The sequence below is a fragment of the Xiphias gladius genome, chromosome 6 (genome assembly GCF_016859285.1).
Source record: "Xiphias gladius isolate SHS-SW01 ecotype Sanya breed wild chromosome 6, ASM1685928v1, whole genome shotgun sequence".
NCBI lineage: Eukaryota > Metazoa > Chordata > Actinopteri > Istiophoriformes > Xiphiidae > Xiphias > Xiphias gladius.
Window position 1 is genome coordinate 24,230,561 of NC_053405.1, and position 27,232 is coordinate 24,257,792.

The 27,232-nt window shown below is 41.6% G+C and overlaps 3 protein-coding genes across 6 annotated transcripts in view; 2 read left to right on the forward strand and 1 right to left on the reverse strand.

Annotated features, from left to right (window-relative positions):
• Positions 1-2: 2 nt before the first annotated feature.
• Positions 3-3,360, forward strand: cldn34a (claudin 34a). The gene is made up of 2 exons (XM_040127963.1): positions 3-101; positions 1,485-3,360. The coding sequence occupies exon 2, from the start codon at positions 1,575-1,577 to the stop codon at positions 2,328-2,330; it is 756 nt and encodes a 251-aa protein (XP_039983897.1). The 5' UTR covers positions 3-101; positions 1,485-1,574; the 3' UTR covers positions 2,331-3,360.
• A 4,851-nt stretch (positions 3,361-8,211) lies between these two features.
• Positions 8,212-13,010, reverse strand: LOC120791172 (putative claudin-24). 3 transcript variants are annotated; one of them, XM_040129392.1, is made up of 4 exons: positions 12,259-12,348; positions 10,197-10,263; positions 8,922-9,674; positions 8,212-8,780 (listed from the first exon to the last, which is right to left on the reverse strand). In XM_040129392.1, exons 3-4 carry the CDS (start codon positions 9,354-9,356, stop codon positions 8,697-8,699), a joined length of 519 nt encoding a protein of 172 aa, XP_039985326.1. In that variant the 5' UTR covers positions 9,357-9,674; positions 10,197-10,263; positions 12,259-12,348; the 3' UTR covers positions 8,212-8,696. The 3 variants fall into 3 exon arrangements, with proteins under 3 accessions (XP_039985326.1, XP_039985325.1, XP_039985324.1); XM_040129391.1 differs by lacking the exon at positions 12,259-12,348 and adding an exon at positions 12,946-13,010 and having other exon boundaries at positions 8,212-9,674; XM_040129390.1 differs by having other exon boundaries at positions 8,212-9,674.
• The window catches only part of wwc3 (WWC family member 3), a 32,074-nt gene continuing 17,292 nt past the window's right edge, over positions 12,451-27,232 (forward strand). For both annotated transcript variants that reach the window (XM_040129382.1, XM_040129383.1), the window contains exons 1-4: positions 12,451-12,903; positions 25,431-25,540; positions 25,798-25,998; positions 26,445-26,521. In XM_040129382.1, the coding sequence (XP_039985316.1) occupies positions 12,758-12,903; positions 25,431-25,540; positions 25,798-25,998; positions 26,445-26,521 (534 nt within the window). In that variant the 5' untranslated portion in view covers positions 12,451-12,757. The remainder of the gene's footprint in view (positions 12,904-25,430; positions 25,541-25,797; positions 25,999-26,444; positions 26,522-27,232) is intronic.

Genomic DNA, 27,232 nt, shown 5'->3' on the forward strand with positions numbered 1-27,232 from the left:
CAGGTGGTACAGGGTTTCCTCTCACATAACTGAAGCAAAATGTAGACTATCGCTTAGATTCTTTCTCCCAACAACAAAATCTGGACTAGAGACACATCAGGGTGAGTAAAAGGGCAAAATGTAAGAGAGGGTTGTTTTATTTAACTTCATTTAAATGGACAATCATTAACTACAGCAGTGCTCTAACAGATAGTACCCACAGTTACTAGAAAATAAAATTTCTCCACACTTCCACTGCAGCTTTGAGGGGTTGTAATCTAATTCTCAAAATTATATGTTAAATTTTCACCTCAGAGGAGGAAATGGATGCATGTTAATTGCATGTCAATAATCTGAGTATTTATTGAAGTATGCTTGTACAAATACCACTGCAACACAGAGAGATTCTTATATGTAGAGTTCACCTGAAGTAATAAGTAGAGTAACTGTGGTGGCAATCAGATTATCAAACAGAAACCATGTTGGCAGCAGGTGTTTTATTTTTGTAGTCTTGGTCACAGTACATCGCTGCACATAGCACGCTGTCTCCCATAATAATTATCACCACTACTTAGAGGTTGAGTAAGTTATTTTTTAAATGGACACAATATTTTAGATGCTACTACAAATCCCCCCCAATTCTGGACAGACTCAGTGTGTATGAATCTTTCTCTATTGCAGTTGTAAATATACAGTATACTACTGGACCGATATTGATATCTAAGAGCTCAAAAAAATCTGATCAGGATATAGCGGCCATTGCTAATTTTTCTCAGAGAAACACAAAAGCAACAAACATTGGATTAGGATCCCTATTTTAAAGAACTGTGACCATGATTTGTATTGAGTGGGACATTTTACAGTGTAAAATTATACTTGCCAGTGCTCTCTGGTGGACGGACTATGCAACAGAGACATTGTTTCCAAACTAGTACAATTATTATTACTTATTGGCAGACATGTACAATACGATACAATATATCCACAACAAGTGTTGGGCCTAGCTCTTAGGTATAAAACAGTAACCAGGATGCACAGAGAATAACAGTGGAGTGAGAACGTGGAGCACACAGATTCTGTTGTTTTCACGCCTTAGTTCTCCAGACAACATCCTAATTTCATTCACTCATTTTCCCTACCTGCTCCAGTACATGCACCTCAGAGGATCAGTTCAACAGTTTTCATAGGGGCTATTTCTTCAGTGGAAAGAAAGTACTGCAGCTCCAATTAAAACGTTCTTTCCTCTTTGAATGTCACCAGAGAAATTCCCTTCACCTCCATTGTATTGAGCTGGAGACAGAAATCTCAAAACCTCAGCAAATAAAACTATCTACATGGCTATATTGCATATCGCCAGAGGTTTCCCTATCAGTGAATTGTAATCAGTATAATCAGTCTACAGCATTTAAAAGTGCCATTTTACATTTGAAAATGACCCCAGAATATGAATGTGGGTTTTAAAGTGTTTAAACACAGCTTTGGATCTCTTTCTTTGTTTTCATCAGGTGTGATGGATATCAGGGACGCTGCATGAACTCAACAATGTGTGAGCTGGCGATCAGTCTGTCAGAACATTAGCAGTCACACTGGACAGGATGATTTATCTGGCTCACACGGCTCACTGGCAGTTCCTGGGCCTCATCACAGGGTTACTGGCGTGGATCGTCACCATGACCACAGCCGGCCTCAACGAGTGGCGCCTGTGGCACGTGGCCGATGTGTCCGTAATCACATCGGGCGTGGCCTGGGTGGGTATCTGGAGGGCGTGTTTCTACAGCCACGTCCTTCCCGAGATAGAGAACTGTCAGAGCATCAGCATCTCAGACGCCTTCGCCCCAGCCGAGATCCCTGTGGCTCAGGTGCTGATGGTGCTAGCGCTGATCTGCGGCCTGGCGGGGAACATCAGTGCTGCAGTGGCCATAAGGATGGTCTACTTCTCTCTGGAGGATCGTAGTAACACCAGGCTGGTCTTTGTGCTGGCAGGGACCCTGTATCTGTTCACAGGGATGATCTCCTTGGTGCCGCTGCTGTGGAACATGAACTCCGTGCTCAACAACAGCACCATAGACTTTCCTCCTGAGTTTTACCTTCCTGCGGCTCCTGTCAGGCAACATGTCGGCTCAGCCATCGGTGTTGGCATCTTCGCCTCCATCCTGATGCTCATAAGCGGCCTGCTTTTCCTCTCCTACCAGTACGCCTGGCACACCCTGAAGTCAGAGGCCCCCAGAGACACTAGGGACCTGCTCCATGGTCCCTGGGCAGTAATGACCATGGCACAGAAGTCTGAATTGCCAAATGAAATCAGCCAGGGCAGGGATAATCCTGTATTCCACAATGTAGAAGTCTCATGATGTAAAAAAACCTAACCTCAGGAGCAGTTAATCGATTTAAAGCCCTTTTTTCATATTCATCATCCAAGGGAAAGAGACTGGCAAAATGTCACAGAAGAAAAGTCACATTTTATTATTGTTTTACAGGACGTTATATCAAAATTCTACATTATCCAGAATTACTGACAATGCGACTATTGGCATCTCCTCCATATTCCAGAACGCTCCTGATTCTTTACTAGTACATGAGACCATATAGAAGAGTTTGCAAATGTACTTAGAGCACAAATTCATCATACTGGTTTAGCCTGAGAAATGTGTAGCCCTGTAGCTAGCTGTGAGGTACGTAAGAATCCATCTTTTAAGCTACAATAACTGATTGTTTGGCCCTGAGGGAGCTCGGTTATGGTCTTCACTCGTCATTTAGCTTAAATTAGCTCGATAACTCCTTAATGTTCCACTATGTTGACCAGCTTGTTGCTCTCTTAGTCTCTCTGGTGTACAGTGGGGGGCTGCAGAAGGGAATTTGGAAAAAGTTGCCTGCTGAACCCAAAAACAACACAATGAGAGCGGTGAGACTGAACCAAACTGTAAAACCACAACAGAAAACCACAACAATGAAAGAAGCTAAAACGGGGAACTATGTAAAAAAGTAATCATGTACTCTACTGTAATGTAATGTATTATGGATGATGTGATATGAGTTCCTGCTGTCGTGTTCTTAATGAAATCTAGATTCAATTTTAAGGACATGTGACTCTTGTAAAGTATATTGGACTCAATTTACCAGAGTTTCAGGGACAGATTCATATCTGGAGATTAGAATCAACTTTATCTCTTCAGCGTTATCTGAATGTTGTCCGGAGTGAGGAGCCTGAAGGTTCCTGTAAAGACTGATCCGCGTTATCGCCACACTGGCCGGGGGAGGTAACATGACATGCCAAGGTGTGGGCTTCTAACGGGCCCCATGTGAGGAGGGATCTTAGCAGGTCAGGTTGACTGGGGGCCCCTCTCATGTGAACTGAGTAGGAGGCTGACAAGAGCAGGCATGTGAGTATGGAAAGGGGGCCGCTTCACAGAAGTGATTGTTGTCAGGGAAGGCACACGAACACACACACACACACACACACACACACACACACACACACACATTGTGGCCCAGTTGCCTGCTGCACCTCTCTGGAGGCGGTTGGCTGCCGAGGAACAAGAGACCCTCTTCAACCGAGCACAGCTCTCTGTCAAAAACACAAGTCCCAGAAGTGGATGAATGGTAGACCTGCTCTGGCCACTTCAGGAAGGTGAGGTTTGTCATCACAGTCAGACAAAAAAGGCCTGTGTGGTGCCAGTAATCTGTAACAGGGGATCCACTGATATTCATTTAATTAAGTATAACTAAATATTATTCAAAAACATTCCTCTAGATAAGCGAGTTGGGAAAAAGTATTTCAATAATTCTTTGTCCATTCCTTCGTCTCCGTCTTCACCACCCTCCCACCTCGCTCTTGTACATTCCCCTCTGCAGATAAGCCTCACATAATACCTCAGGCTAGTCATGTTTTATCTAACCTGTTATGCCAAGTCATCTACTCTATCAGGTATAACATATAATGGAGGAACACTGATAAGAAGACTATGACAAAGGAAGAAAGATGATCACTGCAATTAAAAACCATTAAACTGTGTCATGTCAAAGTAGTATTTTACCAAAGGTCATCCATAAGTGATACACTAGATTCTAGAGAGATGATTGGTGGTAAAGCTCCGGGCAGAGGAGCGATAACGCCTCATGTATTCTTTTATTTTCTTCGGGGACGCAATCATCCCCAGAGATCAAGATCAGAACACATTTATTGTAGTCGGTGCCATCTCCATGTGTAGCCGGTGGTGGAAAGAAACTACAGGTACTCAGGTACAATTCTCAGGTACTTTAATTTACCTGAGTGCTTCCATTTTATGCAGTTTCATTTTTAAACTCCACTTCATTTCAGAGGCAAATCTTGTACTATTCACTCAGCTGTGTTCATCTAACAGCTATAGAGTTTTCCGTGAAAAGACATTCAATATATGATCTGCTTATAAAATACAACACGCTGTCAAAGATTAAACCAGTGGTTCCCGACCTTTATGACATGTGACCGTTACAAAAAAAAGTTGAATAAATCCTTTTTGTTGTCAGTCCGATGAGTTTCCGCAAGTGATGTCACTCGAGCCAGCATCAATTGGGTCTGGGGGTTAGGAGTTACAAATAAGTGAGCATACCAGACCTCTGTAGCCCGCTCCTCGTCTCTACTTGAGGCTAGTGGCTTGAGGCAACATTAACCCAGACAAGGAAGAATAAGTTCAAGCATCTTTGACACTGCATTTTAACTGTCCATGTGGAGTCAGTGTTACAGATCTGCAATGCTAAACCAGCGGAGCACTCTTTAACTTCTCAGATTCATTTATATATAAGTATTCCAGGCTCATAAATGTGAAATGATTGCAAAAAAAGTAAAGAGTGAAGTCAAAACAATGAACGCACATTTATGTGGAAGAATTCGTTTTTTCCGCTTCCTACCCCAGTAGTCATCACGCAGTAACTCAGATTTATCTTCTGACCCCTTTGAGATCCCGACGCCTAGTTTTGGAACCAGTGGACAAAATTTTTACATTTTATAGTTTAGGTACACTTTGCTGACTGTACTTCTGTACTTGTACTGAAGTAAGACTTTGAATGCAGGAACTTTTCTTGAAAGGCAGTATTTGTATGCTATTCATCAATGTATCCGTTGTGATCCAAATCTTTCTCTTTCCCCTTCTTTCATCCCTTTTGCGTTACTTGTCCTACACGCTTGCAACTTGAAACATGGTTCCAAAGCTAAACTGTTAAGCATGTTTAGGAGATAGCTGCTATGACTTTTGGCGATGAGATATATATCGCTAATGGTTAATTTTATATGATTTTTTAAAATGTTTTTTAATGGTTTGCTATGGGGAATAAGCATAACACAACGAAACATCATAAAAACATGATGGATATCTCAAAAACTGTAATGGCTACAAGCATGAAACTTGACAAAGAGCCTCCCCATACATCAATGCTTGACATACTAAAATAATGGTAGTGATGGCGCCACCATGTGGTGAGAAATGAGCTTTGAAGTGTTTTAACTAATGTTAAAACACTTAACTCTAACAACAACCGTGAGGCGTAGAAGGAAAAGTCATGGCATCCGGCACTTATGGATTCGGTGGATGATGCTGAGGAGATTGCTATAGGCCACGCCCATTTGTGTCATAACATTTTTCCACCATTTTGAATTTAGGTTTGACTCCCTATCCTACATCTTTCATCCACGCTCCAGCAAACGTGGAACGGACCATGCTAGGACGACCCTGAACACTGCCCACATGTTTGATTTGAGATATCATGTATCGTTTTTCCATGATTGGCTAACAAACTTTTGTGGGTGTAGTCAAATCAATTCAATATGCTATAACTCTTTAATGCTTCATCCAGTTGCAACCAAATTTGGCGTAAGTGTATAGACTGAGACCATGTCGAGTTTAATGCAGTTTTTGGCACTAGGGGGTGCTATAGTAAAAAACTGAAAACTGTGTAATACGAAAAGCCACTACTCCCAGATAGTGACGGTGAAGGGTTGGAACATTGTTCCACTTTTAAAATTTCAAGCATCTATAGGCCTTATCTTGTTTAGTTTGTAAACACTTTGTTGATATCCCTTATAATTAATGAGTTATTCAGTTTTTAATGAGGAGTGCGTAAAATCACTAATGTCTCAAAAACTCTAAAGGCTCCAGAATTGAGACTTGGCAGACAGCTAGCCCAAGGTGAAATGCTTCACATAGTCAAAAATTGTTGCGATAGTGTTGCCATGTGGCTAGTTATGGATGTTTTGAGATTTTTCCCTGAGCTGAGAGCCAGCTGCTGTGGCTGCAAGCAAACGCAAATGCTGTCACCAATCACGCTGCATTTTCTAAGGGAAATGCACAATCTAGCTTTGCACTGTTGTGCTGGTACTTTTTCGTTAAGTTATAACCCTTGAGATTTTCTTGAAAAAATTCCATGAAGAATTTTTGATAAAAATTTACGGCTGGCATTTATTCTGCTATAGTCACACAGTGGCAGAGTCCACCATTCTCACTTTTGTTTCAAAGGGCATGCACATGCATTGCACATTATTTGCGTGCATGCCCATATGTTATGTAATGACGTAATATGTAAGAGTGGAACAGCCAGTCGCCGGGATTTCAAAAAAGGGAACACATTGTTGTTATATTTCTGAAAGAGTAGCTGCTCAAAACACGTTTCCTGCCCCGAGTGAACGATAAACATGTCATTAGGGACAAAACTGTGGGACTTGTATTAGGAAGACATTCTTAGCATAACTATCAGTAACCACAGGTGTCACCAAATCAACGAGAACTGAAATCTTAGGGATTGTAGCTTTAACAAAAAGGATAGGAATATGTCCTCCACCCCCATCTGTACATACCAATTTAAACAATTCTGTGTAACCCACCTTGGAGGATCTTAGGAGAGATAACTATCTCGTCTTTCTAATGTCAGATAAAACAGATAAGAAGATTCATTTAGGGTGAAGGAATATTATCATGTTAGTTTATCTTGTATGAGTGTGCTGATCAGTGGAAGACTGAATTTGCAAACATGTCCTTTCCAACCTGTTGCTCTGAATATGATATCTTATCAAAGTTTGACCTCAGGATTGGATAATCTCCATCTCCATCTGAACTGTCCGAACAGCGGGCCAAGTTACAGTCAGTCATTTTCAAAGATGGTAAATCATTTGAGCCAAATGTCAACAGTATGTCCAGCCCTGTTAGCAGTTTACTTATCAACCCCTCAGAGCAGGCTTGTTTGTTTGCAGGCGGGCGCATTTAGACATAACTCCTCGTGAGAAAAAAGACATGCCACTTCCTTTGTGTTGCCGCGCTGCCCGGCCCCACAGCAGTTGGAGTCTTACAGTAATCAAAAAGAACATCTCTTCAGTTGTTTTCACTGCCTCCCCTGCTGGTAGCTGCCCTCGCACTGGGAGACACGGGGCCCTCCCTGCAGCCTGTGTGGCGTCAGAGGATAGGAGGGTGCCTCTCAAGCCCCTCCACGCTCTCTGGCTCGGTGAGGCCTGACAGAACCACCGCTAGCTCTTTAGAGGTAAAGTCTGTCATGTCTTGGGCCCCTTAGGTAACATATGCTTCTGTGACAACATCATTATCTCTCATTAACTTCATTGTATAAGAGCTAACTCCACGAAAAGGCACCGTCATTAGGTTTATAAATTATCCTCCTTCCGTGCGGCAACACATTTATGTCACTGTACCTGTGTGTATGTAAATGATACAGACAGTTTTGGAGTGCAGAGAGCAGCAGCGCCCTCTGACCTTGGCAAATTTGTGTAATTATGTCAAAGCGGGAGCCGCAAGGGCAACTTGTTCTACATTCTTCACAGTACACGCTGCCCATTAAAGCATTCATTAAACACAGCTTAGCTCAGCAAGTGAGCAGGAAATCTGATGGTATTAGTCTCAAGCTGTGTTTCCACCGCCGCAGACACACCTGATGAACCAAGATGGCTGTTTTCAGTCCCCCCTCTTGCTCTGCTTGTCGTCCGGTTAGAGGGCGACCAGGGACTGGTTCAGACCAAAACAGGTTGTGGGTTTATGTGACTAATGTGGGAAACCGGATGATGAAAGAGCAAAAGAGCAGCCAAGTTTCCACGTCTGACATAGCTGAAGTCAAACCTGGATTCATGTCACCAATCTTTAGTTTATCTACATATCATAATTTTCCCCATATTCTAATAGAGATTACAATACTAGAGCAAGAATTGAAAAAAGAGGCAACTTTCCAATAGGATTTCAACATAAGTCTTTATGTGAATCATCTGAATGTGCTGTATATTACAGCACATTAGCAAACTTAACAAGGCACAGAAAATGTGTGCTCTCTCTAAGTTTTAGTTTCAAGAATAACTTACATCCACAGCATTTTCAAAGCTAAAATTTGTTGTAAATCAGATAAGAGATTGATAAGAGAAAGATCCTGAAACAATCCCAGACTAAGGAATATCAAGCATCTTATAAAACATATCTTTAAAAAAATATTCATTTTTACTGGTCACAGCAGGTCATCTTAAAATCTAATGTTTGATTGTGCAGGTGAGTCACCTGAAATAGCTGAAACAGGGTGTCAATTTCACTGTTTAACAAAACCTTTGAAATGATGAAACAACCCTTATACAGTATAGAGTCTCTGATATAAAACCAGATATTTACATCATTGTTTTGAAGTGGTTTGAAGTGCGGTTCTACAGTTGATTGTGTTGTGCTGTCAGTCTCTATGCAGGTAAATCTCTCATGATTCGTCCCTTAAACGTACTCCGAGCGCTTCCGGAAGTTAACATCTGTACTCATCACCTGGTACCTCCGCTGCAGCGCAGGCTGAGCCTCCACCTGCGAACACAAGCATGAGGTGACCAGAAGCAGCCCGGCCACTATGAGAAGAAATCCCCCCACCCAGCCACAGAACAAGGCATCTCCAAACTCCCATCTTGGCACCACATCAGGTACTTTATCATCAAAGAAATGTATTACGGCTAAATGGGCCATGTAGGACACAGGGATTAGACACAGCACTCCAGAAACCATCCCCAGCACCCCTCCGATGATGGTTAAAGTCCTCTTGGTTCGATAGCCTCCATGTTCTTTACAGCTGTTGACCAGGTAAAGTCCAGGTATAGCTACCAGGATTCCCAGCATGCCCACAGTGAGGGATGCGCACATGAGGATGCGGGCCAGCTTGAGGTCACTGGAGAGGCCCAGCAGGCTGTCGTAAGCTCTACACTCCATGCCACCGACGTCCTGGACCACACAGGTTTCCCACAGGCCCAGTTCGTAGCTCTCTACAGGCAGCAGCGCAGTGGACATGGTCAGCCACTGTGGTAAGATAGTAGTAGTTAAAGCGCACAGCCACGCTCCAACATAGACCAGCATCCCCAGCAGCTCCAAAGCACAGGCGCACGTGTCCATCCCTCTCTCTCTGGCCTCCACGCTTGACAGAGCCACAAGAGTTCTTCTTCTCTGGAGAGGCCTGTTGATGTCCAGTCGGGACAGAAGCTGCTCACAACACCTGATAATTAGAGTTGACTGCTCGGTCTCTGAACTCGGAGCTCTTTCACAAACAGTTCCCACTCAGAGGAGCACACATCTTCTGTTGAAGGGAGGAGAAGGGGGCCCGTTCGGCCCTCCCCTTTGTGGTCCTCCTGCTTCTGCTGCTGTGCCAATGGGCAGCAGGGGCAGACGGAGAGACGACCAGGCTGCCACAAGATCACTGTCAAACGCTTTTCTCTACGATAGCAGGCCACAAGGGAAGTTATTACATGCAGACAGGATATTATTTTTGCATTTTAATGTTGAAAAAAAACTCCCTCACGTCTGCCTGTTTTTGCATCATGTATGTCCTCAGAGAGACAGTATAAATAAGCAAACAAACACTGGCAACACAACACAATAAAGGCAGGTTACTATTTATGTACAAATGCCAGATAAAGATAAGCTTCTTATAAACTGAGCTGCCTCCAGAGATACAATATAACTGCCTGTTTCCAATCTGTGCAATTAAGATTAGGACTTCTTGTTACAGCACTCGTACTTTCCTCATACCTTATAAGCGTGTATTCTTATGAGAAAACTGTCTTTACAGTCATTAAACAGTCTAATGTTAAAGTATCATAGAGACACTTTTCCATACGGAAATGCACAACCAGGGCCTTAATTAATTTATTGTCCGTGAAATAAAATTATTCAAGGAATATAAAATTTGCTCCATGGATAGTGAGATTTATTCGTATATCTAATGATTAATAATACCTGTCTTTTGTTCATATTCATCATTTGGGATAGCTGGTGTCAACGTCAGGCTTTTTGCTGCATGTGACTGAAACAGAAACAACAGTGCAGCTTATTGTGTGCGCTCATATGAACACCACATAGCCTGTGGGAAATGGACGTAGGAGGCTATAGATCAAAGCTGTGATGTGAGAAAATGTTTCCCCAGCCACACACACACACACACACACACACACACACAATTGTACACAAACACAAACAAACACAGAAACAAAAGTGCACAGATAAAATGCCCAGCCTGCTAAACTCCTCCTCCTCTGGAGAATAAAAGGCTCAGCTGACTGCACAGACGTCTTGACAGAGACTCCACGTTTGTTCGGTTGCACACATGCGCACACAGTCTGGCGCACCGGTATAAGGTGGCAGCAGGAGTTCATCTGTCTGGTGCACTCGGGGCTGGAGTCACTGGCAATACCAGACTCCGCCAGAAAACGCCAACATTTTCTTCCGCAGTCTCAAAAACACAACTTTGGAAGAACATCTCCTCAGTGACACAGAAAGATTCACAGATTCATGTCACAATCAATTTCAGTAACTGCACCAGAAGCTTGAAGAAAAACTATGAGGAAATTAAGTAAGTTCAATCAGTGTTATTGCAGTTCCTGCAGATCACAGATGGAGGTCGACAAAAGTCCTGGTTTACCCAAGATGTCAAAAAACTGAATCCAGCTCCCTCTTGATAGAGTTCAATCTGTCACTCAAGGAACATTGAAATAAATACTAAGTGCATATATCATATTTATTAATGTTTTTTCTATTTTATTATCTATTAATATAATGTCTCTATTGATATAATTTTATTCTAACTTGTGTCATATACTGTTTTTTGCTTCTGTCCTTAATGTTTATTAATTTCATTTCCTATCACCATATAGTGGCTCTGACGCTTGAACTATAAGTTGTGAAGATAGAAAACGTTGTGAAAACATAAGCTTTTATTCTTTGGCAATCTCTGTACTAAGTTGCTCCTCCACCTGCTCAGTTTGGGCCCCTCTTGCGTATCACGAGTGAATGACCCTGTACCAAAAATGCCCTTATGCCCCTTGTCCTGAGTGGGTCCGTGTCTAGGGACAAAGAAAGGGGGCTCTTAGGGCTTAGGGCCCCAAAACTGCACAGGCTATACCTGAGTCCGTGTCTATGTATTTGAATTTGAACTGGAAGAATAAGAAAAGGCACAAACAGCATCAATAATTACAAATACACACCCCAGATCCACAGAACCGGATTAACTCACTAGTGCTGAACCCGCTCCACCACCTTCCTGTTTAATCTCCAGGAATAATATGTATATACTATTACTTTTTAAGTATTTAATAGTTTGTGCTAATTTGATTAAGCACGCATTTATTTTGCAAAAAAAACCAAACATGTAAGCACAATACATATTAACAAACTGAATTAATAAAATCTGCTTATTACTAGGGAATTACTCAGGGACCCTTCACAAGAAAGGCCCCTAACATTCGTTAATAATGTAGTTGTGGCCTTAAGGTGCCTGTCCTTTCATATTTTTGCGCTTTTGTGGCGCGCCCAGTTTTAACAAATTATGAAATTCCCACTTCATTAAACTGACACAGATTTGTCGGCACACGGTGAACCCGGGGCCTTCCGGGAGCCTGAGGGTGCTGGGCCCCGGAGCAGCTCTCTCATCCAGCCTCTCGGATCTACGACGTAGGAAGACAATAAAAGGAGAGGGGCCCCTGGCGTCTCGCGGTGAGGGGCTACCTCGACAGCTCGCGTGGAAAATGCTGCCTTTGTCCGTGGCAGACACCAGGTGGCGCTGCTGCACCGCTGAAATGACCCTGCAGTCGACTACAAACCACGGGCTCGTCACTGTATCCAGGGGGGAGTTGTCCATGGATTTAATATAAGTTAAACGGGGTTTAACTACTGACCTGTTTCAGTGATACCCCCCGTTCATATGAAAGCTAATTTATTTTATTGCGTCAAGTGGCCAGTCAGGTCGTGTGAATCCACGGCTCCGCTGTCTGAAAGCTGGACAGTAACGTTAGCTAAACCTGACCTGTTGTTGCTGTTAACTCTGCCTCTTTAATCCGCCGCCGTTGCCGAGTGAAATGTCGCCGAGGTGAAATATGAAATACATCTTCGTGGCCTTGTTTTCGCTGCAATATTAAACTCTATTGAAAGTGTTGAGCTCTGAAGTTTCCCCATTGGACGGAGGAGCTCGCTCAGTCGTACGTCCGACCACTTATGCAAATCCGCTCTACCCGAATATGGACACGGAGGAATGAAATATGGTGGAGGAGGCGAACATGGAGGACCGAGGACCGTGAGAGCGCTGCGGTGCTGTTTTTTGGGGGGTTGTAAGAAGAAAAGTGGATGTACCTCCAGCGGGACTTTTTCAGCGGAGAACCTCGGTGGAAAGTTTTGTATTTGCGTCTCTGTTCTTTGCGCGGACAAGTGCGTCGAGGTAGAGTTTGTTGTAATGCAGTGAAGACCGACTTTTTCGGGGGGATAAAAAGCAGGGCAGGGGGCTTCTGCCCTCTCACCATCCCGACGCTATGCCGTGGGTCAGCGGCGGTAAGCGGAGAGAGAGCTCGGAGCTGCCGCTGCCCGCGGGCTGGGAGGAAGCCCGGGATTACGATGGCAGAGTGTTTTTTATCGACCACAATACCCGGCAAACTTCGTGGATTGACCCCAGAGATAGGTATGTCAAAGGCCTGGGAGTATTGGGATAACACACACTCACACAAAGTAATGGTAATTCAAGTAGTCATCCTCACAAACTACCAGAACTTGGTGGGGGAGATGCCAGGGCGGCTGGAAGGAGGGGGCGACGACTACAAGTGAGGGCAGTTTTGTTTTGTTTTGGGGGGGCCGGGGCAGTAAATTTCCCCCATTCCCTTTAATGTGATACAAGGTTGCGGTGGATAATGTAGCCACAACCGATGAATCAGCTGAGATTTGGCAGCAGTGAGGCCTCCCCACCTCTTGAAGAAGTTCCCATGCAAGCACGGGATGTAACGCCCATGGTCACCTACCGTGCAGCTGTTCTGATGAATATTTTCCCAATATGTCTCTTCGAACGTAAAATCTGAGAGGGTTTCTTTTTTTTTTCTTTTTCTTAAATTTTAGAAAGGATAGGGATTAGACAGCAGATCAGCCTTTCCGGTTTGTTATGTTTCAGAGGAGGTGGGTATCACCAAACAGCAGACTCCACTCAGTACAGTACATACAAACACTGTCAGTCTGGTCACCTGAGTTTTTAGTAACCTGTCTCTTCTTCATGAAAGAGACATGAATGTCTGTCTCAGACCTCAGTCATTCGGACCGATCTGTAAAATCTGTAGATTTATGACTTCCAGTGACCTGAAACATTCCTGTTTCACACACTTAACACAGAGACCTATTGTTATCTAGCTCCCCTTTCCTTTTCATACAAAGACACCCCCTTCCGACCAGCAGTGTGTCAAGTACAGCTCTGAAGTCTGCTCGGTAATGTAGCATTTCATCTCAAAATTACCCTTAATGTGGGTGTTTCACTGGATTTGAGAATGGAGCATAGTACGGGAAGAGCTTTCAACTCCAACTCCCAGAAATCTTTGTGAAAATATGTGAGGAATGCTAGTTGGGCCACTGGGAAAGCTGCAAGGATGTGCTTTTGTGGGGACTGGGATTTCACCAGCCCAGAAACAGGCTCAATCAGGCATTCAAGGCAGACTTTGTGAGATTACTGGGAATTATTTTAACTCTGCTGCGTTATGAGGAAGAAGCAGAAATTCACAAAAACAACACTCCCAAGTATGGCCGGAGACACGAGTCCAGTTTGAATTTCTGTCTCTCTGAGTAAATTTGTTTAAAACCCATGTATGACTGCAAGCAGCACATTTAAACCAGATTTTTTGCATCTGATGTCAACAGTAGGAATGTAGTAGCTGCATGTAATCTAGATAAGAGAAACCTGACTTCCTTGAAGGCCCCCTCCTCCCAGCATGTTGATTAACCATTGTTATGTGAAGCTGATAGCAGTTTCACAGGATCTTATAGTCATCAGCGTTTGAAGGGGGAACTCTGGGGTTTTATGTTTGCATGACTAAAGAATGTTTTCTACATTTGCGCTTGTGCTGCTCAGTGATTTAGAGATTATCTCGGCCGGAGGAATCTTTGTCACCACCTGATAATGACTTTCCAATAAATCACATGGCTACACAGCAGTAAAAGCAGACTCTCTGCTAACATGCAACAGATACCAAAAGCTTTCAGCTATTCAGTCGGTGTTGCTGCGCTTTAAAAAATGTAGTTCTTTCCATCAGCTGCATTTAAATGGACTGTTTGCATGCCACTTAGGCACGACGAGGATGGCAGAAGCAGAGAGATGAATGCAGCGTCGATAAGAGTTTGTACTTTTCCCTGTCAAGGCCCAGATTGACAGCTGCTTGGTTTAAGTAAAACAAAAATCAAAGGCTGATAGTTTAAGGATTGTTGGCTGGCACCTACCACATGTTATTATAGGCCTTCATCATCGTGAGTTACAGGCTTTAACTCAGTGTGACATACTGCTCCACGAGATACTGTGCAAGTCAGAGACTCGAGATGAGCAACAAAGTGATTGTGCTCAGATTCCTCAGATGTGTTTCGTGGAATCAGAAAAATGAACCATGTGCAGGCTGTAAGCAGTGATATTTAAATACCAGACAGTGAGGAGTAAGACAATCCTCTTACCACCAATGTTTTTTTAATCCTCTCATCCTATCATATAAGACTGAGAAAAACAGCAAATATTCACATTTAAGATACCACAACCAGTGAATTTCTTGGCCTTCTTGCTTAAAAACTGACTTAAACAATTGCAAAAAATGTTTATATTTAATTTCTGTAATTGACAAATCAGTTAATGGACTAATTGTTTCAGCTACAGTTAGTTTTGATTACCAGAAATGAAATCTTTTGCTGTGGATCAATTGGGAAATGTTAGCCATTCAGTATTTGTTGGACCTTGGTAGAGCGTGTTGGAAACTGACATGACAAGTGTGACATTAAGGGGCTAACACATGCCTTACTTGGCAGGGATAAAATTCTCATATTTTGGTCATAATATGATCTGTGTATGAAACGAAATAATGGCCTCAGGAAATCCTCTGCTCTAGAAACAAAAGCTCAGTATAACAGCTTGTGTAACACTTTGTGTATCACTGCCGAGTTCAGGTACAACTATCCTTTGATCTGGCATGTCGCACAGCTCGCAGCGAACGTTGTCCGATGTGTTTCAGCCACAAGTCTGCTGACCTTCAGAGAGGCGTGTCTGCGATGAATTATGGCCTAATCACTAAAACACAAGAGCCATTGAGCTGAAACATAATTATCAGTGATGATCATGATGTGCTGTAACGGAGCCTTGTATCAGCCAGAGTTCAGATTCGCTCCTGCTGGTACATTGGACGTCTGCAGGCAGGAAAGAAGCTGGATGGAGCTGTTTTGGTTAGATGACAGCATGTAGTGAAAAATTTTATCGATGTGTGAATGCAGTGCAGTGGAGCATCTATCAGTCAACACGGAAGATCAGAATCATGTGTTTATCATCGCTTTCATATAACCTAACTTTTAAGAACAAATAGGGGAGAAAATAATCTCTTAAAACATTGCATTTACCAAACCATCTACATCCCCCGGTGCTCATTGTGTTCACCATTGATGATGATTTTGTCTTAGAGGACGGTGGATACCTTGAGCAGCTTGGGGCGGCTCTGCCAGCTCCTGCAGATAAGCCAAACTGTTCTGTGGGGGTTTTTTGTTACAGTGGAATGAGCGTTATGTTAGGCATGCCTACGCTAATGCCCAGGGGCTCTGCTTGCTCGCGGCCCCAGACAAAGCAGCAGAACAGAGGCAGTTCCCACGTGTCCGCCTCCTCCTCTCCATCCTGGGCCCTGTAGGCCTCCTTTATTAGCTCTGTTATGCAACAGTCATGGCCGGCCTGCCGCTCAGCAAAGGGAGGCCTTTATACTTGGTCACAAAGCACACCAAATTCAATTATTCTGGAAAGGGTGAGCTGTGTTTCCAGCATCGAAAGGTTATTCACATGCGCTGAACCCCGCTGTTATTTTGCTTCCCCCAGTGTTTTCATTATGATGGCTCTTTTTTGTCTTTTGGTGGGGGGAGGTTACGAACATGCCATTGCTTGATCCGGTGTCATTTTGCCATATGTGTTTTCTGTGTTCTTTTCCTGACCAGACAATGTGCTTGTCTTTAGCTTTCACCTCGCTCCTTTTTCTGGAAGTTCAAACCGCTTTGCTCCACCAGGTAGTGTTACAGGCGTCACTCCCTTTGATGTCCAGCTTATCCAGCTGATTACCTATGTTTTTGAATGATTTACAACAATAAAAACTCTTTCTAAAGGCTTAGATATTGCTTTGCATCAATTCTGTGTATGTTCATGTCTCTTCTGAAGCAGCTATAGTCAGCAGTCAAAGATTGTAGGTTGTTTGTGTTTGATGTCTATATTGTGAAGAATGCTGCCTAAACAGGACATGCCAAACTCAGTGGACCAACCTCGAGCTTTGGGCCACCATTGTTTTTTTTTTTTTTTTTTTTTTTTTTTAACCATTGTTGACAGCACTAGCTCTACCCGTTTAGTGTGTACATTTCTGTACTTGACAACTTCTTCTATAACTTTTTAAAATCCTAAACTTTTAGAGGTGAGGACGAACTAAAAATTCTCTCTTTACTGTAATTCAGCAGCTTTTCAGTGCTTATATTTTAGTCTGCTTGTTTTAAAATGAGCACTCCTACTTTAACTTTTTGGGTAACACTTTACTTTAACAACCATATTTAGCATTTACAAGCAATATATAAACATTCATATAAACAGTATAATGTAGTTATGAGCTGATATGAAGGCATTTTAAGTGTTTATTAATGAACATCATTTGTCAATAATTATAACCTCTCCTATGAAAAAATATTTTATATGATTGCACCTGTGTTATATCCTCATTCATAACTTTTTATAGACCAGCATGCAGTTATGGTTGCTTTTGTTTTACTTGTTGATAAATGTAATAGTTAATACTTAAAATGTCCTTGTATCTGCTTACAACTACATTATATTGTGTTACAAACCATTCATTAAATGTTTATATACTGCTTATAGATGCTAAATGGGATTTGGTATGGGATGGAGGGGGCTTTAAAGGAATAGTTTGGGAAACATTTTAGAAAATATGGTCTTTCACTGTCTTGCGGAGAGTTAGATTAGAAAATTGATATCACTCTCATGTCTGTACAGTAAATTTGAAGCTACCACCAGCAGTTGGTTAGCTTAGCTTAGTAGGCTTGGTAACTTCCTTGTCACAGTGACGACAAGGCTCTAACTTCGAGGTGCTGGTGGGCAGATTTTGGACAGACATAGGCTAGCAGTTTTCCCCTGTTGCCAGTCTTTGCTGCTAAGCTAAGCTAACTGGCCACTGGCCATAGCTTTATATTTACCTTGCAGACATGAGAAAGAGAGACATGTTATCACTCTCCACATCTAACTGTCTGCAAGAAAACGAATAAGCATATTTCAAAAAATGTTGAACTATTTCTTCAAAATAGTCTCACAGCTTTTTGATCAAGTATTATAGTCAGCCCTACTTAGAAAGGCAAGGGTAAGAGTATCACTTAATTGCATTAAGTGATGCCCCCATATTTTTTTTAAATGATTATGGTAAGGATGCTACACTGGTCATTTCACAGTGACAACACATAATGTGCTGTCACTGATTGACAGTGTTTCTCGAAGCTGTGCTTTAAAAGCAACTTTTGCATTTGAAGATTTTTCAGATTTGAGGTGGTGTTTCTTGATTTATAATTAAGAAACACCACCTCTACTTAAGTGTGATAGTCATTTCAGCCCGGATAGCTGTTGTGACACTTTTTACTTTTGTCACAGTGGACCCAATTCTACTCTGCTCCGGATAAGACAAGCCTTTCCCATGTGTCTGGACGCTATCTAAATGTGTACCGAGACACGGATGTTGGTCTTCTTATAGAGACCTCTTTCTATAAGATTCAACCCATAATGGGAGAAGTGTGTGTCTAACCGTCTATCAGTCTATCAGTCTGTCAGTCTGTCAGTCTGTCAGCTGCTTTAGGCCTGGCTCTGAAATGCTGCACCCGGCCCTCAGAGAGGCTGGACATAAATGACATTCCTCCCAAAGTTGTTTTCACATTTCTTTTTTAACACAGAATGGAATCTTTAGGCCAACAACACTTGTGGCCTTTTTTCTCAGAGACTGTCTGTTGCCCCCTCCAGAGAGGAGCTAACATTATGGGAATGAAAACAGGTGATGTTTGTGGTGCATATTGGAGTTAAAACAGGAACATACAGAATTATCTGTTACTGCCTCATGCCCGTCTACAACACTGTTTTGAGCGTCATCGCATTTGTTGTTTTTCCGGTCACATATGTAATGCTTGTCATTCAGAGGTCAAGCCTCAATTCTTATTTGTAGTCTTCAGCAGCTGGTTTGCTGGGGCGATAAAAGACTTTTAGTGTTTGGATCAGTTTGTTGATTTCTTTTTGAGGCGTACAGCTCTTTAACGGTCTTCTGTCTTGGTTGATTCTATCTGCTGTTTTATCACTCTAGTGTTTGGTTTATTTATACAGTGAACCATCGCACAATTAAACAACAGTGTCAAAAATGTATCCTGTGTGCACTCCTACACTGGGAAGCCTGCATTGTGCTGTGGTGACAGTTTGTCTAAATTAACACATTTGGTGGAGTAATCAACATTTTAAATTTAATATGATCTGACTGAACTGTATGAAAGACAGCAGTGGCGGGAATGTCTTAGAATTGCTTTAGCTGCTTGAAAACGTGTGGCTGTCAACTCCTAGTGAGCTCATTGTGGTCAAGCTGAAGAATAGTCACCCAACTCCAGAGTATTAAAAGCTGGCTTGGCTTCTCTAATTGAATATAACAAGGAATAATACTTTTGCAGAATGCGCTGTTTGGCATTGCATTTGTCGTGGTTGAGAAACAAAGCCTGAGGAGCTGGTTGGTATGACCAGACCAGACCAGACGAGGTCCGGCAGCCCAGACTCCAGTTTCACATGCCTTTCCCATGTTGCCAGGCAAAGGGGGGGCTGGTACAGATAGAAATATCCTCTGGGACAACTCAGGATGGCACAGATTATTCTAGAATTAGCAAATGTCTTTGACAACTAAATATATTTTGCTTGGAAGTTGTGAGGTATAAGAAGGTCCAGTAGCATTTCAGTCCTCCACAGCTGAACATGCTAGTCATTCTGTCAGTCTCTCTTTTTTCTATTTCAGATATCTGTCTCATTTTCTGTTTCCTATTAGGCTGAAAGAGGATCCTGGAGAGTGTATGAAATCCTAGATCAAAACTTCGGCCCCTTATTATTAACCGCATTCATTTACTGCTGGCAGGAGAAAAGCAGCAAACCCTCACTTTGACAGGGAAGCTGGAATCAGTGTCTGCTCTTTAAAACAATTAATTATTAAAATTGTGCTGATTAATTTTCCCCCGATTGACAATTTGATTTATCCAACTAATCATTTCAGCTCTAGTTAATTCCTTGTAAAATTAACCTGATATCAGCTGTTGTTATTTGTCATTGTTGCATGGCAATGCAATAGAAAAGCATACGGATTTTACCCAGGTCAACATTGGCTAATTAGCACTACAAGGTAGAGCCGGGGCTGATGGAAATGTCATTAGCTTAGGTATTTGGTCGTTATCCAAACTATTAGACAAATTAAAAATTTGAACCAGTGATAGCACTAGATGTAAAATCAAAGGATCACCAAAGTTTCTTCAATTCATTTTCTGTAGACCATGAATGTCTGTACCAAATTTTTATCCATCTTATAGTTCTTGAGATATTTCAGTCTGGACCAAAGTGACCCGCAGACTGACATTGTCATCCATAGGGCCATGCTGCTAGCATGGCTAAAAACCCCCTAGCAGTCGCTGCCAGCACCTGATGCAGAGTTACAGTAACCCTATAGGAGCTCCATAATAATCTTATAGTGATACAGTTTTAATAGAAATCAGTTTTTGGCCCTACATAGCAGAGCTGAGCAGTGTCAGACCTGCGTTAAACTCTGCTGGGTAATGCATATTGTTGACAGTCTCACAGTGTCAGCAAACACAGGTTTATGCAGGGTCACAGTGTCAGTCTGACAGGAGAATGACACGATTATTTTTCTCTCTGAGCGTGTCTGACTCTCAGGGAAAACGCTGATTGATAGAAATTACCATACAAATGTTTTATGTTTTGCTGTAGAGTGCAGATTTCATACAGTTCAAAGGGTGCCATCAAAATTATTCATATAACAAGTATGGCTCCTCATAGTTTTATGATATTTGGTTGAGTCCTCTCTAAATGTATGTCATCACATTGCTCCTCTCCTGCTCTGTGCTGCTGTGTGTTTCCTCTGTGTGAGTCTGCTTTGCTGTGCAGCGGTTAGTCTCCCAAGACCAAGACATGACTTGGAAAAACAGAGGCTGCTGTCACAAGACTGCATAACAAACCAAACATTCAGATATTCGGATTCAGATCTGTCAGAGGACGTGTTTTTCCCTCTGTCTCTCTCTCCCTCCCTGGGGAGGTCGGAGGGCAGTCCAGGACTGAACTCCCACTGACGTCACAGAGCCTCCATCCAAAGCTGCTTGTGGTCTTCCCCTCTGTTTTTAGAACCATTTAGCTAAATCAATATATATCAGAACTAAGGTACTGTACATGCCTATTCTTAATATGGCTTCATATTGTTATAATGCTTCTGATTCTCCTCCTTCAGTCATTATTTACAACCCGACAACAAAAGTGAAACTGCCCTGTCTGAGTTGTTTTTTTTTTGTTTATTTGTTTGTTTAAAAAAAAAAAAAAAAGAATTTACAGGTGAGTTTAGTGTCTAGCAGTTGTTTACCTTTAGCAAACACTTAAAGCAGGAGAAGGTGGGGAGTGTGCTCATGTTTGCCTTGTCCTTGTGCTTGACTGCACATGGCTCATGTGGGAATCCTTTAAACACACTGTCACCAAGCTACTGACTGTCTGCAGGAGATGTGTGCAGTTAGTATAAACTACTTTTTTTTTAGGAATATGTGGGTCTTTGTTTGGGCACTTATCTGTACTTTTCTAAAAAGTAGGGCTGTGTAATGTAGAGATGTAGAGCTGAAATGACGAGGCAATTAATTCATTTGTCTAGTGGTTCCCAAGCTGGGGTTAGGAACCCCAAAGGGCATAACAAGATGAATCTAAGGGGTCCTGAGATGATCAACAATAGGGCTATGTGGTATGACCACAATCTCATATCCTGATAGTCATTTCATATTCAGGTAACGATACATATCACGATACAGCATATTTTCTGTAAAATTTAATGCTAATTTTACCGTGCAAATTGGGGCCTTGTCTTTGCAGATGTAAATTGCAATGGCATCTCCCTCCATCTTTGTGATTCTTTGCCATGTGGCTTGCCACAGACAAAAGCCTCTTGCAACATCTGAGTCTGGGGTTTGTTTTGAGCACTCCACTGTACTTTGTGGCTCCCATCTGTAGACTCTCTATGTACTGTTTGACATGATTCTTGTCAAGGTGGTAAAAGAGGTTAGTGGTGCTTGAGTCTGTTGTGGGGACCGGTATGCCGCATAATTTGCAAAGCACAGTTTTCCAGTCCGTGTCAGACTTTTCATACCCAAACCATGTCCACGTGACAGAAGTAGTCCTTTTAGACATTTAGACATTTTTCTTTCGTCACACGATACATATCATCATATCGCACAGCCCCGATCAACAAGTACAGAAAGAAGAACAAACACATTCTGCCTCATAAACTTGTGTTGTGTTTACTTTTTTAGAGCCCTTTGAAATATGTAATCTCTGATGAGGGGTCGTGAATGAACTTTGTATGGTTTTAAATGGTCAAAAGCCAAAAAGGTTGGAAACCACTGGATTAGTCAACTGACATTAACGTAATAGCCAACTACTTGGATAATCAGTTTATCGTTTAAGTCATTTTTTCAAGGAAAAATGTCAAAAATAATGTGTAAAAAAAAAATAATAATAATTTTTGCAGTTCAACAATAATATAATCCCTATCTCAGCATACTTACCATATCTACAAAACCGTCCAAAACTTCATGGCTAATTGTTGTTCATCACATAAAATCACAAATTTATACAGCCATGGCCTGTAAATAAAAATATTCTCTTAAGTACTTGTGATCTATTTAGTGACAGAATTCATTAAGATATAAAAAATTATAAGAATAGATATTGAACAATAATTTTGACTCAACGTCCAGCCCTACATGCAAAGCTATAGTGATGTAGTCAGTGGTGTAGCCTCTAGAAATTCCCAAAATTGTGTGAAATGCAAAGGGAGTTTAATGAATTTGAGGCATTATAGAAGGGTTTTTACAAGCTTATGTGATTCACCATCAGCTAAAATTTATTTCAGTACACCCAAATAGCACTGAAAGTGCTAATAGAGGCTTTTTGAGTGTTTTGAGAACAGAGGAGTACTTCCGTGTTTCCTGCTAATTTGAAGCATCAGGATGTGTCTCAGCACTAGTAGCATTTGTCTATTAATCATGTGTTTGCAAACAAATTGAAATTAAGATCTAGGGTAGTTTGTCCTGAGTGTGTTCAGAGAGGAGAGCTGCTGCGTTTGTCTCCTGAGGAATGCGGTGCAGAATACCCCAGCTGCTCTCTCCAGGACGTTCCCCCGTTGGAAGCAATAACTCGCCAGGATCAGGCCTCATGCACTGTCTGCATTGTGAGCATACTGTGGTGGACAGGGTCACTGTCACTGGACCCCCTTTTGTCTGCGCTGATTGATGGTAATCAGACAGTTACTGTATGTGCTGTGATTAGACCCACTGGTTCGCAGCTCACTGATATATGGAGATTAGTAGAGTTAGTTAAGTGTCAGCCTGATGTCATTAGCTCTGCCCTGTCATATAGTCACTGTTAAGCCTCACACAGTGTGTGCTGATGGGGCCTGCATCCGTAAACACGGTTGATAAATCATTACACTTTGGTACCTTTTATTGCTGACATTTAATCCCTGCAAAGTCAAGCTTTAGGCAGAAAGTTTTAGAAGAGGTACAACAGCAAACTTGAGTTTAAAGAATTTGCCCCTGCATTTTTTATCCAGTTAAATCGATAGCGTGTATGTAGGCAAGCCTACCAGTAATTGTAGGTGTATAAATCCAGGTTTCACAAACGACAATCAGACTGAAATCTGTCCAGAAAAGAGTCAGGTTTCACAATGAAAGCTAAATAATACACCAAAGAGCGTATTTTGTCATTTTGTAACTGCTATATGTTTACATGTGTGTATATACACTAATGACTAAATTTAAATCTGAACTAAGTTTTTACTGATATAGGAGCACATAACTTTTAGATTTTTTTTTTTAAATTAGCTGCCCTACAAAGGCAGAGGGCAGTAACAATAGAAAAGCTGAAGTTGAGAAAAAAAGGTTTAAAGCATGGATGTATTAAGAAAAACGTTTTACTTTAATTTAATTACAATTTAATATACTGAATATGTGATTTAAATATAGCTTAACCACCCCGTACCATGGATTCCATGAGAGTCAAAAGCCGAGACGGCAGTTACTGCTACTCTACTAAGCTAACATTAAGCTAATTACCTGTTTGGCACGACTAGTTTTAGCAGCTGCATTATTTACATGGATAACAAACTAAATTACCAAGATGTTAGTTCACCAAAATCAATGTTATTTCATTTACAGGAAACCGTTAGAGGCAGGAAGTAAGTAAATTTAGCTTTAGTCAAAGCTACCAGTTTTTATCTCCAGCTAGCTCGTCCCAGATTTGGCTCTCTTGATTTAGCTAGGTGTGTTGTTGCCCGTTTGGGTAATATCATGATCACACACATAACTATACATTTGAGTTGCATAAAAATAAATGTATATGGAAAAATAAATGCCAAGTCACTTTCTGGTCTTAACTAGATTCTGACTACATACATGTATGTAGTTGCTGCATTTTGGCTTTGTATGACAATTGGTGCCAGAGGGTTATGATTTAAACTATTTTAGGTCAGTGTGTCCAGGTAGAATAATTCAGGTTTTATACTGCATTAAGTGTCCTGTACAAGTCCTTAGGCATTAATTCACAATGCAGTAGGTTTGAACACATGAGACTTGAGATTTTCTTCATGTACCCCTAAAAACTATCAACAGTTTGGTCTCCTGACCATCTGAACAAATAGACTCTTTCCCCAAGGAGCACTGAACTGAACACCTTTGTAACCTTGTAAAATGCATAAGCTTGTAAATCTGACAATCACTAACACAAATGATTTCAAAACAAAAGAAGCTTTGCCTCAGTATGTTGAATCTTCAGTATCTTCTGTCTTCCTTAATGCTTAATTATTGTGTTTTTCTTAATCTATTCTTTGTTTTCTTTGCTGCTTTTACTGCTGATCAGCTAATTTTAAAAAAGTGCACCGATAAAGTTAACTGACACATATAATTAGCTATCATTGGGATATGGAAAAACCACTAAAAATTGCATGTCACAGGAAATCATTAATGCTATTCAAGGTAGTGAAACCTAAGAATCACATTCCGTCATTTTTACCTGCTTAAACAGTTGGAAATATGAAATAAGTTGTGGTCCATTTTAGAAATGCATAAACATAAATAAATTATCTGTATCTATTCATACTTTAAGGCCTTATTCATTGTTTGTGTGTGTGCTGTGAAACAAAAGCTGGGAGTGAGAATACCCTTAAGAACAAATGTTTACTGCTTCTTTCTCCTCGGGTAACATAGAAAACACCTTTTTTTATAAACATGACAAATGAGGCAGAGCACCCTGTAGACCAGTCATGCTAACCGGAAAAATTACATAATGTGGGAAACAGAAAACAAAATTTCTATACGAGTATGTATAGTCACATTCTAAGAAGAATTAAACAGATTTTCAAAGTGCCCCAGCAGATATGTTGATACCGTGTGGTCTAATTATCAGTATAACATCTTAGACTTAGTTTTTATGGGTGACATTATCTTTGATTAATATTGATGATGCGTACATTGAAGATGAAAAAGAAGGGAGAGTTTGGAAACCCTGTAAGGGAAAGTGCAGGACACCTGTGATTATGCTATTATTTCTGAAGCTGATATTAAAGTGAACATGTGAATTCCTTGGAGTTACTGTTGCACTGAATTGATTTTAAATCATTTCAGGATCACTAAACCGCTGACATTTGCCGACTGTGTTGGAGATGAACTGCCTCTCGGGTGGGAGGAAGTTTACGACCAGCAAGTGGGAGTTTACTACATCGACCATATCAACAGTGAGTACATTTTTTCAATACATTCTTATCATCCAGCCCACAGCCCCTTTTCAGTCTTGCAGGGAATCCCAGATTTTTGTATTTCTAACTTTTTTTCATGCAGTTTTTCTCAACATCGAATGTCCACTGAATATCAATACAGTGTACTGAGGCTTTTGTATCTCAAAGAAGCCACAACATCGTTTTCAGGCGTTTTTGATTTGTATTATCACAGGATTATTTGCTTATTATTTACCCCTGTTGTGTCCTGTTGTCAGAGACCACCCAGATTGAAAACCCGCGGACTCAATGGCGGCAGGAGCAGGAGCGCATGCTAAAGGAGTACCTTGTGGTGGCCCAGGAGGCCCTCAAAGCCAAGAAGGAGATGTACCTGGTCAAGCAGCAGCGTCTGGAGCTGGCTCAGCAGGAAATGTTGCTCTTCCACGAGCTCTCTGAGGACAACCGCTCCATCACCAGCAGTAAGACACACTAAAGCCCAGCTCTGACACACAAGAAATACACATGATTACACATGGGAAGAAAGAATGGATCAGAGAAGTGTGAACTGGAGGGCTCCATAAAAACAAAAAACTTTAACTCAACTGACCTAATTTTATGGCCTGGACATTCTATATTGTTGGTGTCCCTTCAGGAACTGGTGGGGGATGCAGATCTATAGAAAATCTTCCAAGTCCCCGTTCCCAGTTCACCCCACCCTCCCTTTTAACTACCTCCACCCAGTTTACCCTCCCGACTCCAGCCAGCTGTCACAAACAAAGTGTCCAGGGGGTGTCTACAGACAGTGAAGGCTGGGAGATGACACTGGATCCCCCCTAAGCTCTAACTATAACAACTTATCTTTAAAATCGTCACTATCAACTAACTGCTAATCCACTTCTGTCCTTTTCTTTTTATGTGTTCACAGCGCTCTCCGGCTCTTCCTCAAACGCGAAATACGACCCTGACCAAATAAAAGTGGAAATAGCTTGTAGACGAGAGCGGGTAAGTCATTATCGGAGGAGAACAATGGGCTGCAGTGAGGGGCCCTTTTGGGCAGAAAAGGGGGCCGGGTGTGGCCCCTACAGGATACTGTGGCTCTGGCCTGGGGCCTCGAAAAGGATGAGGATGAGATCATCATCATCAAAAGGGTCAGGCAGAGGCTAGGTCACTGACTCACATGGCCAAGTTGGACATTTCTCTGAGATCAGTCATATGGGTGAGGGTGTTTCCTGGATCAGGGACATTTCAACCTCAAGTTTTGTTCTGAAAAGATGGGTAAGACTTAATTACTATAGAAATCTATTGAATGGAACAAATCAGAGCCAGAATTATTGTAAATATAACAACAACTCAAGACAAACTGTGTTTTTGAACATTGTATGACTCAGTATGTTATGATTGTCCCTTTTCACCAGTTCAATGGTTGATTTAGTTATTCATATCCACAAATCAACATGATAATTTGAAATAGCCAGCAAAACCTAGAACTATGTCAAAGTTATTTTTGGCTATGTTTCCCGTCACAGCTTATCATTTTTATCTCTGTAAATATCAGAATAATCTTTGGTAAACAATTTAAATATTCAATTAGAGCTGGGCGATGTGGATAAAATCAGTATCAGAATATGAATTATATTTTATGCAACAGGGCTGCCACATCCCAACAAAAATATCCCGACAACTATTGGATGTTATGTCATGAAATTTGGTAGA

Bases quoted from the DNA above. Each gene is read 5' to 3' on its own strand.
- cldn34a (XM_040127963.1), top strand. From the start codon at position 1,575: ATGATTTATCTGGCTCACACGGCTCACTGGCAGTTCCTGGGCCTCATC.
- LOC120791172 (XM_040129391.1), bottom strand. From the start codon at position 9,356: ATGGACACGTGCGCCTGTGCTTTGGAGCTGCTGGGGATGCTGGTCTAT.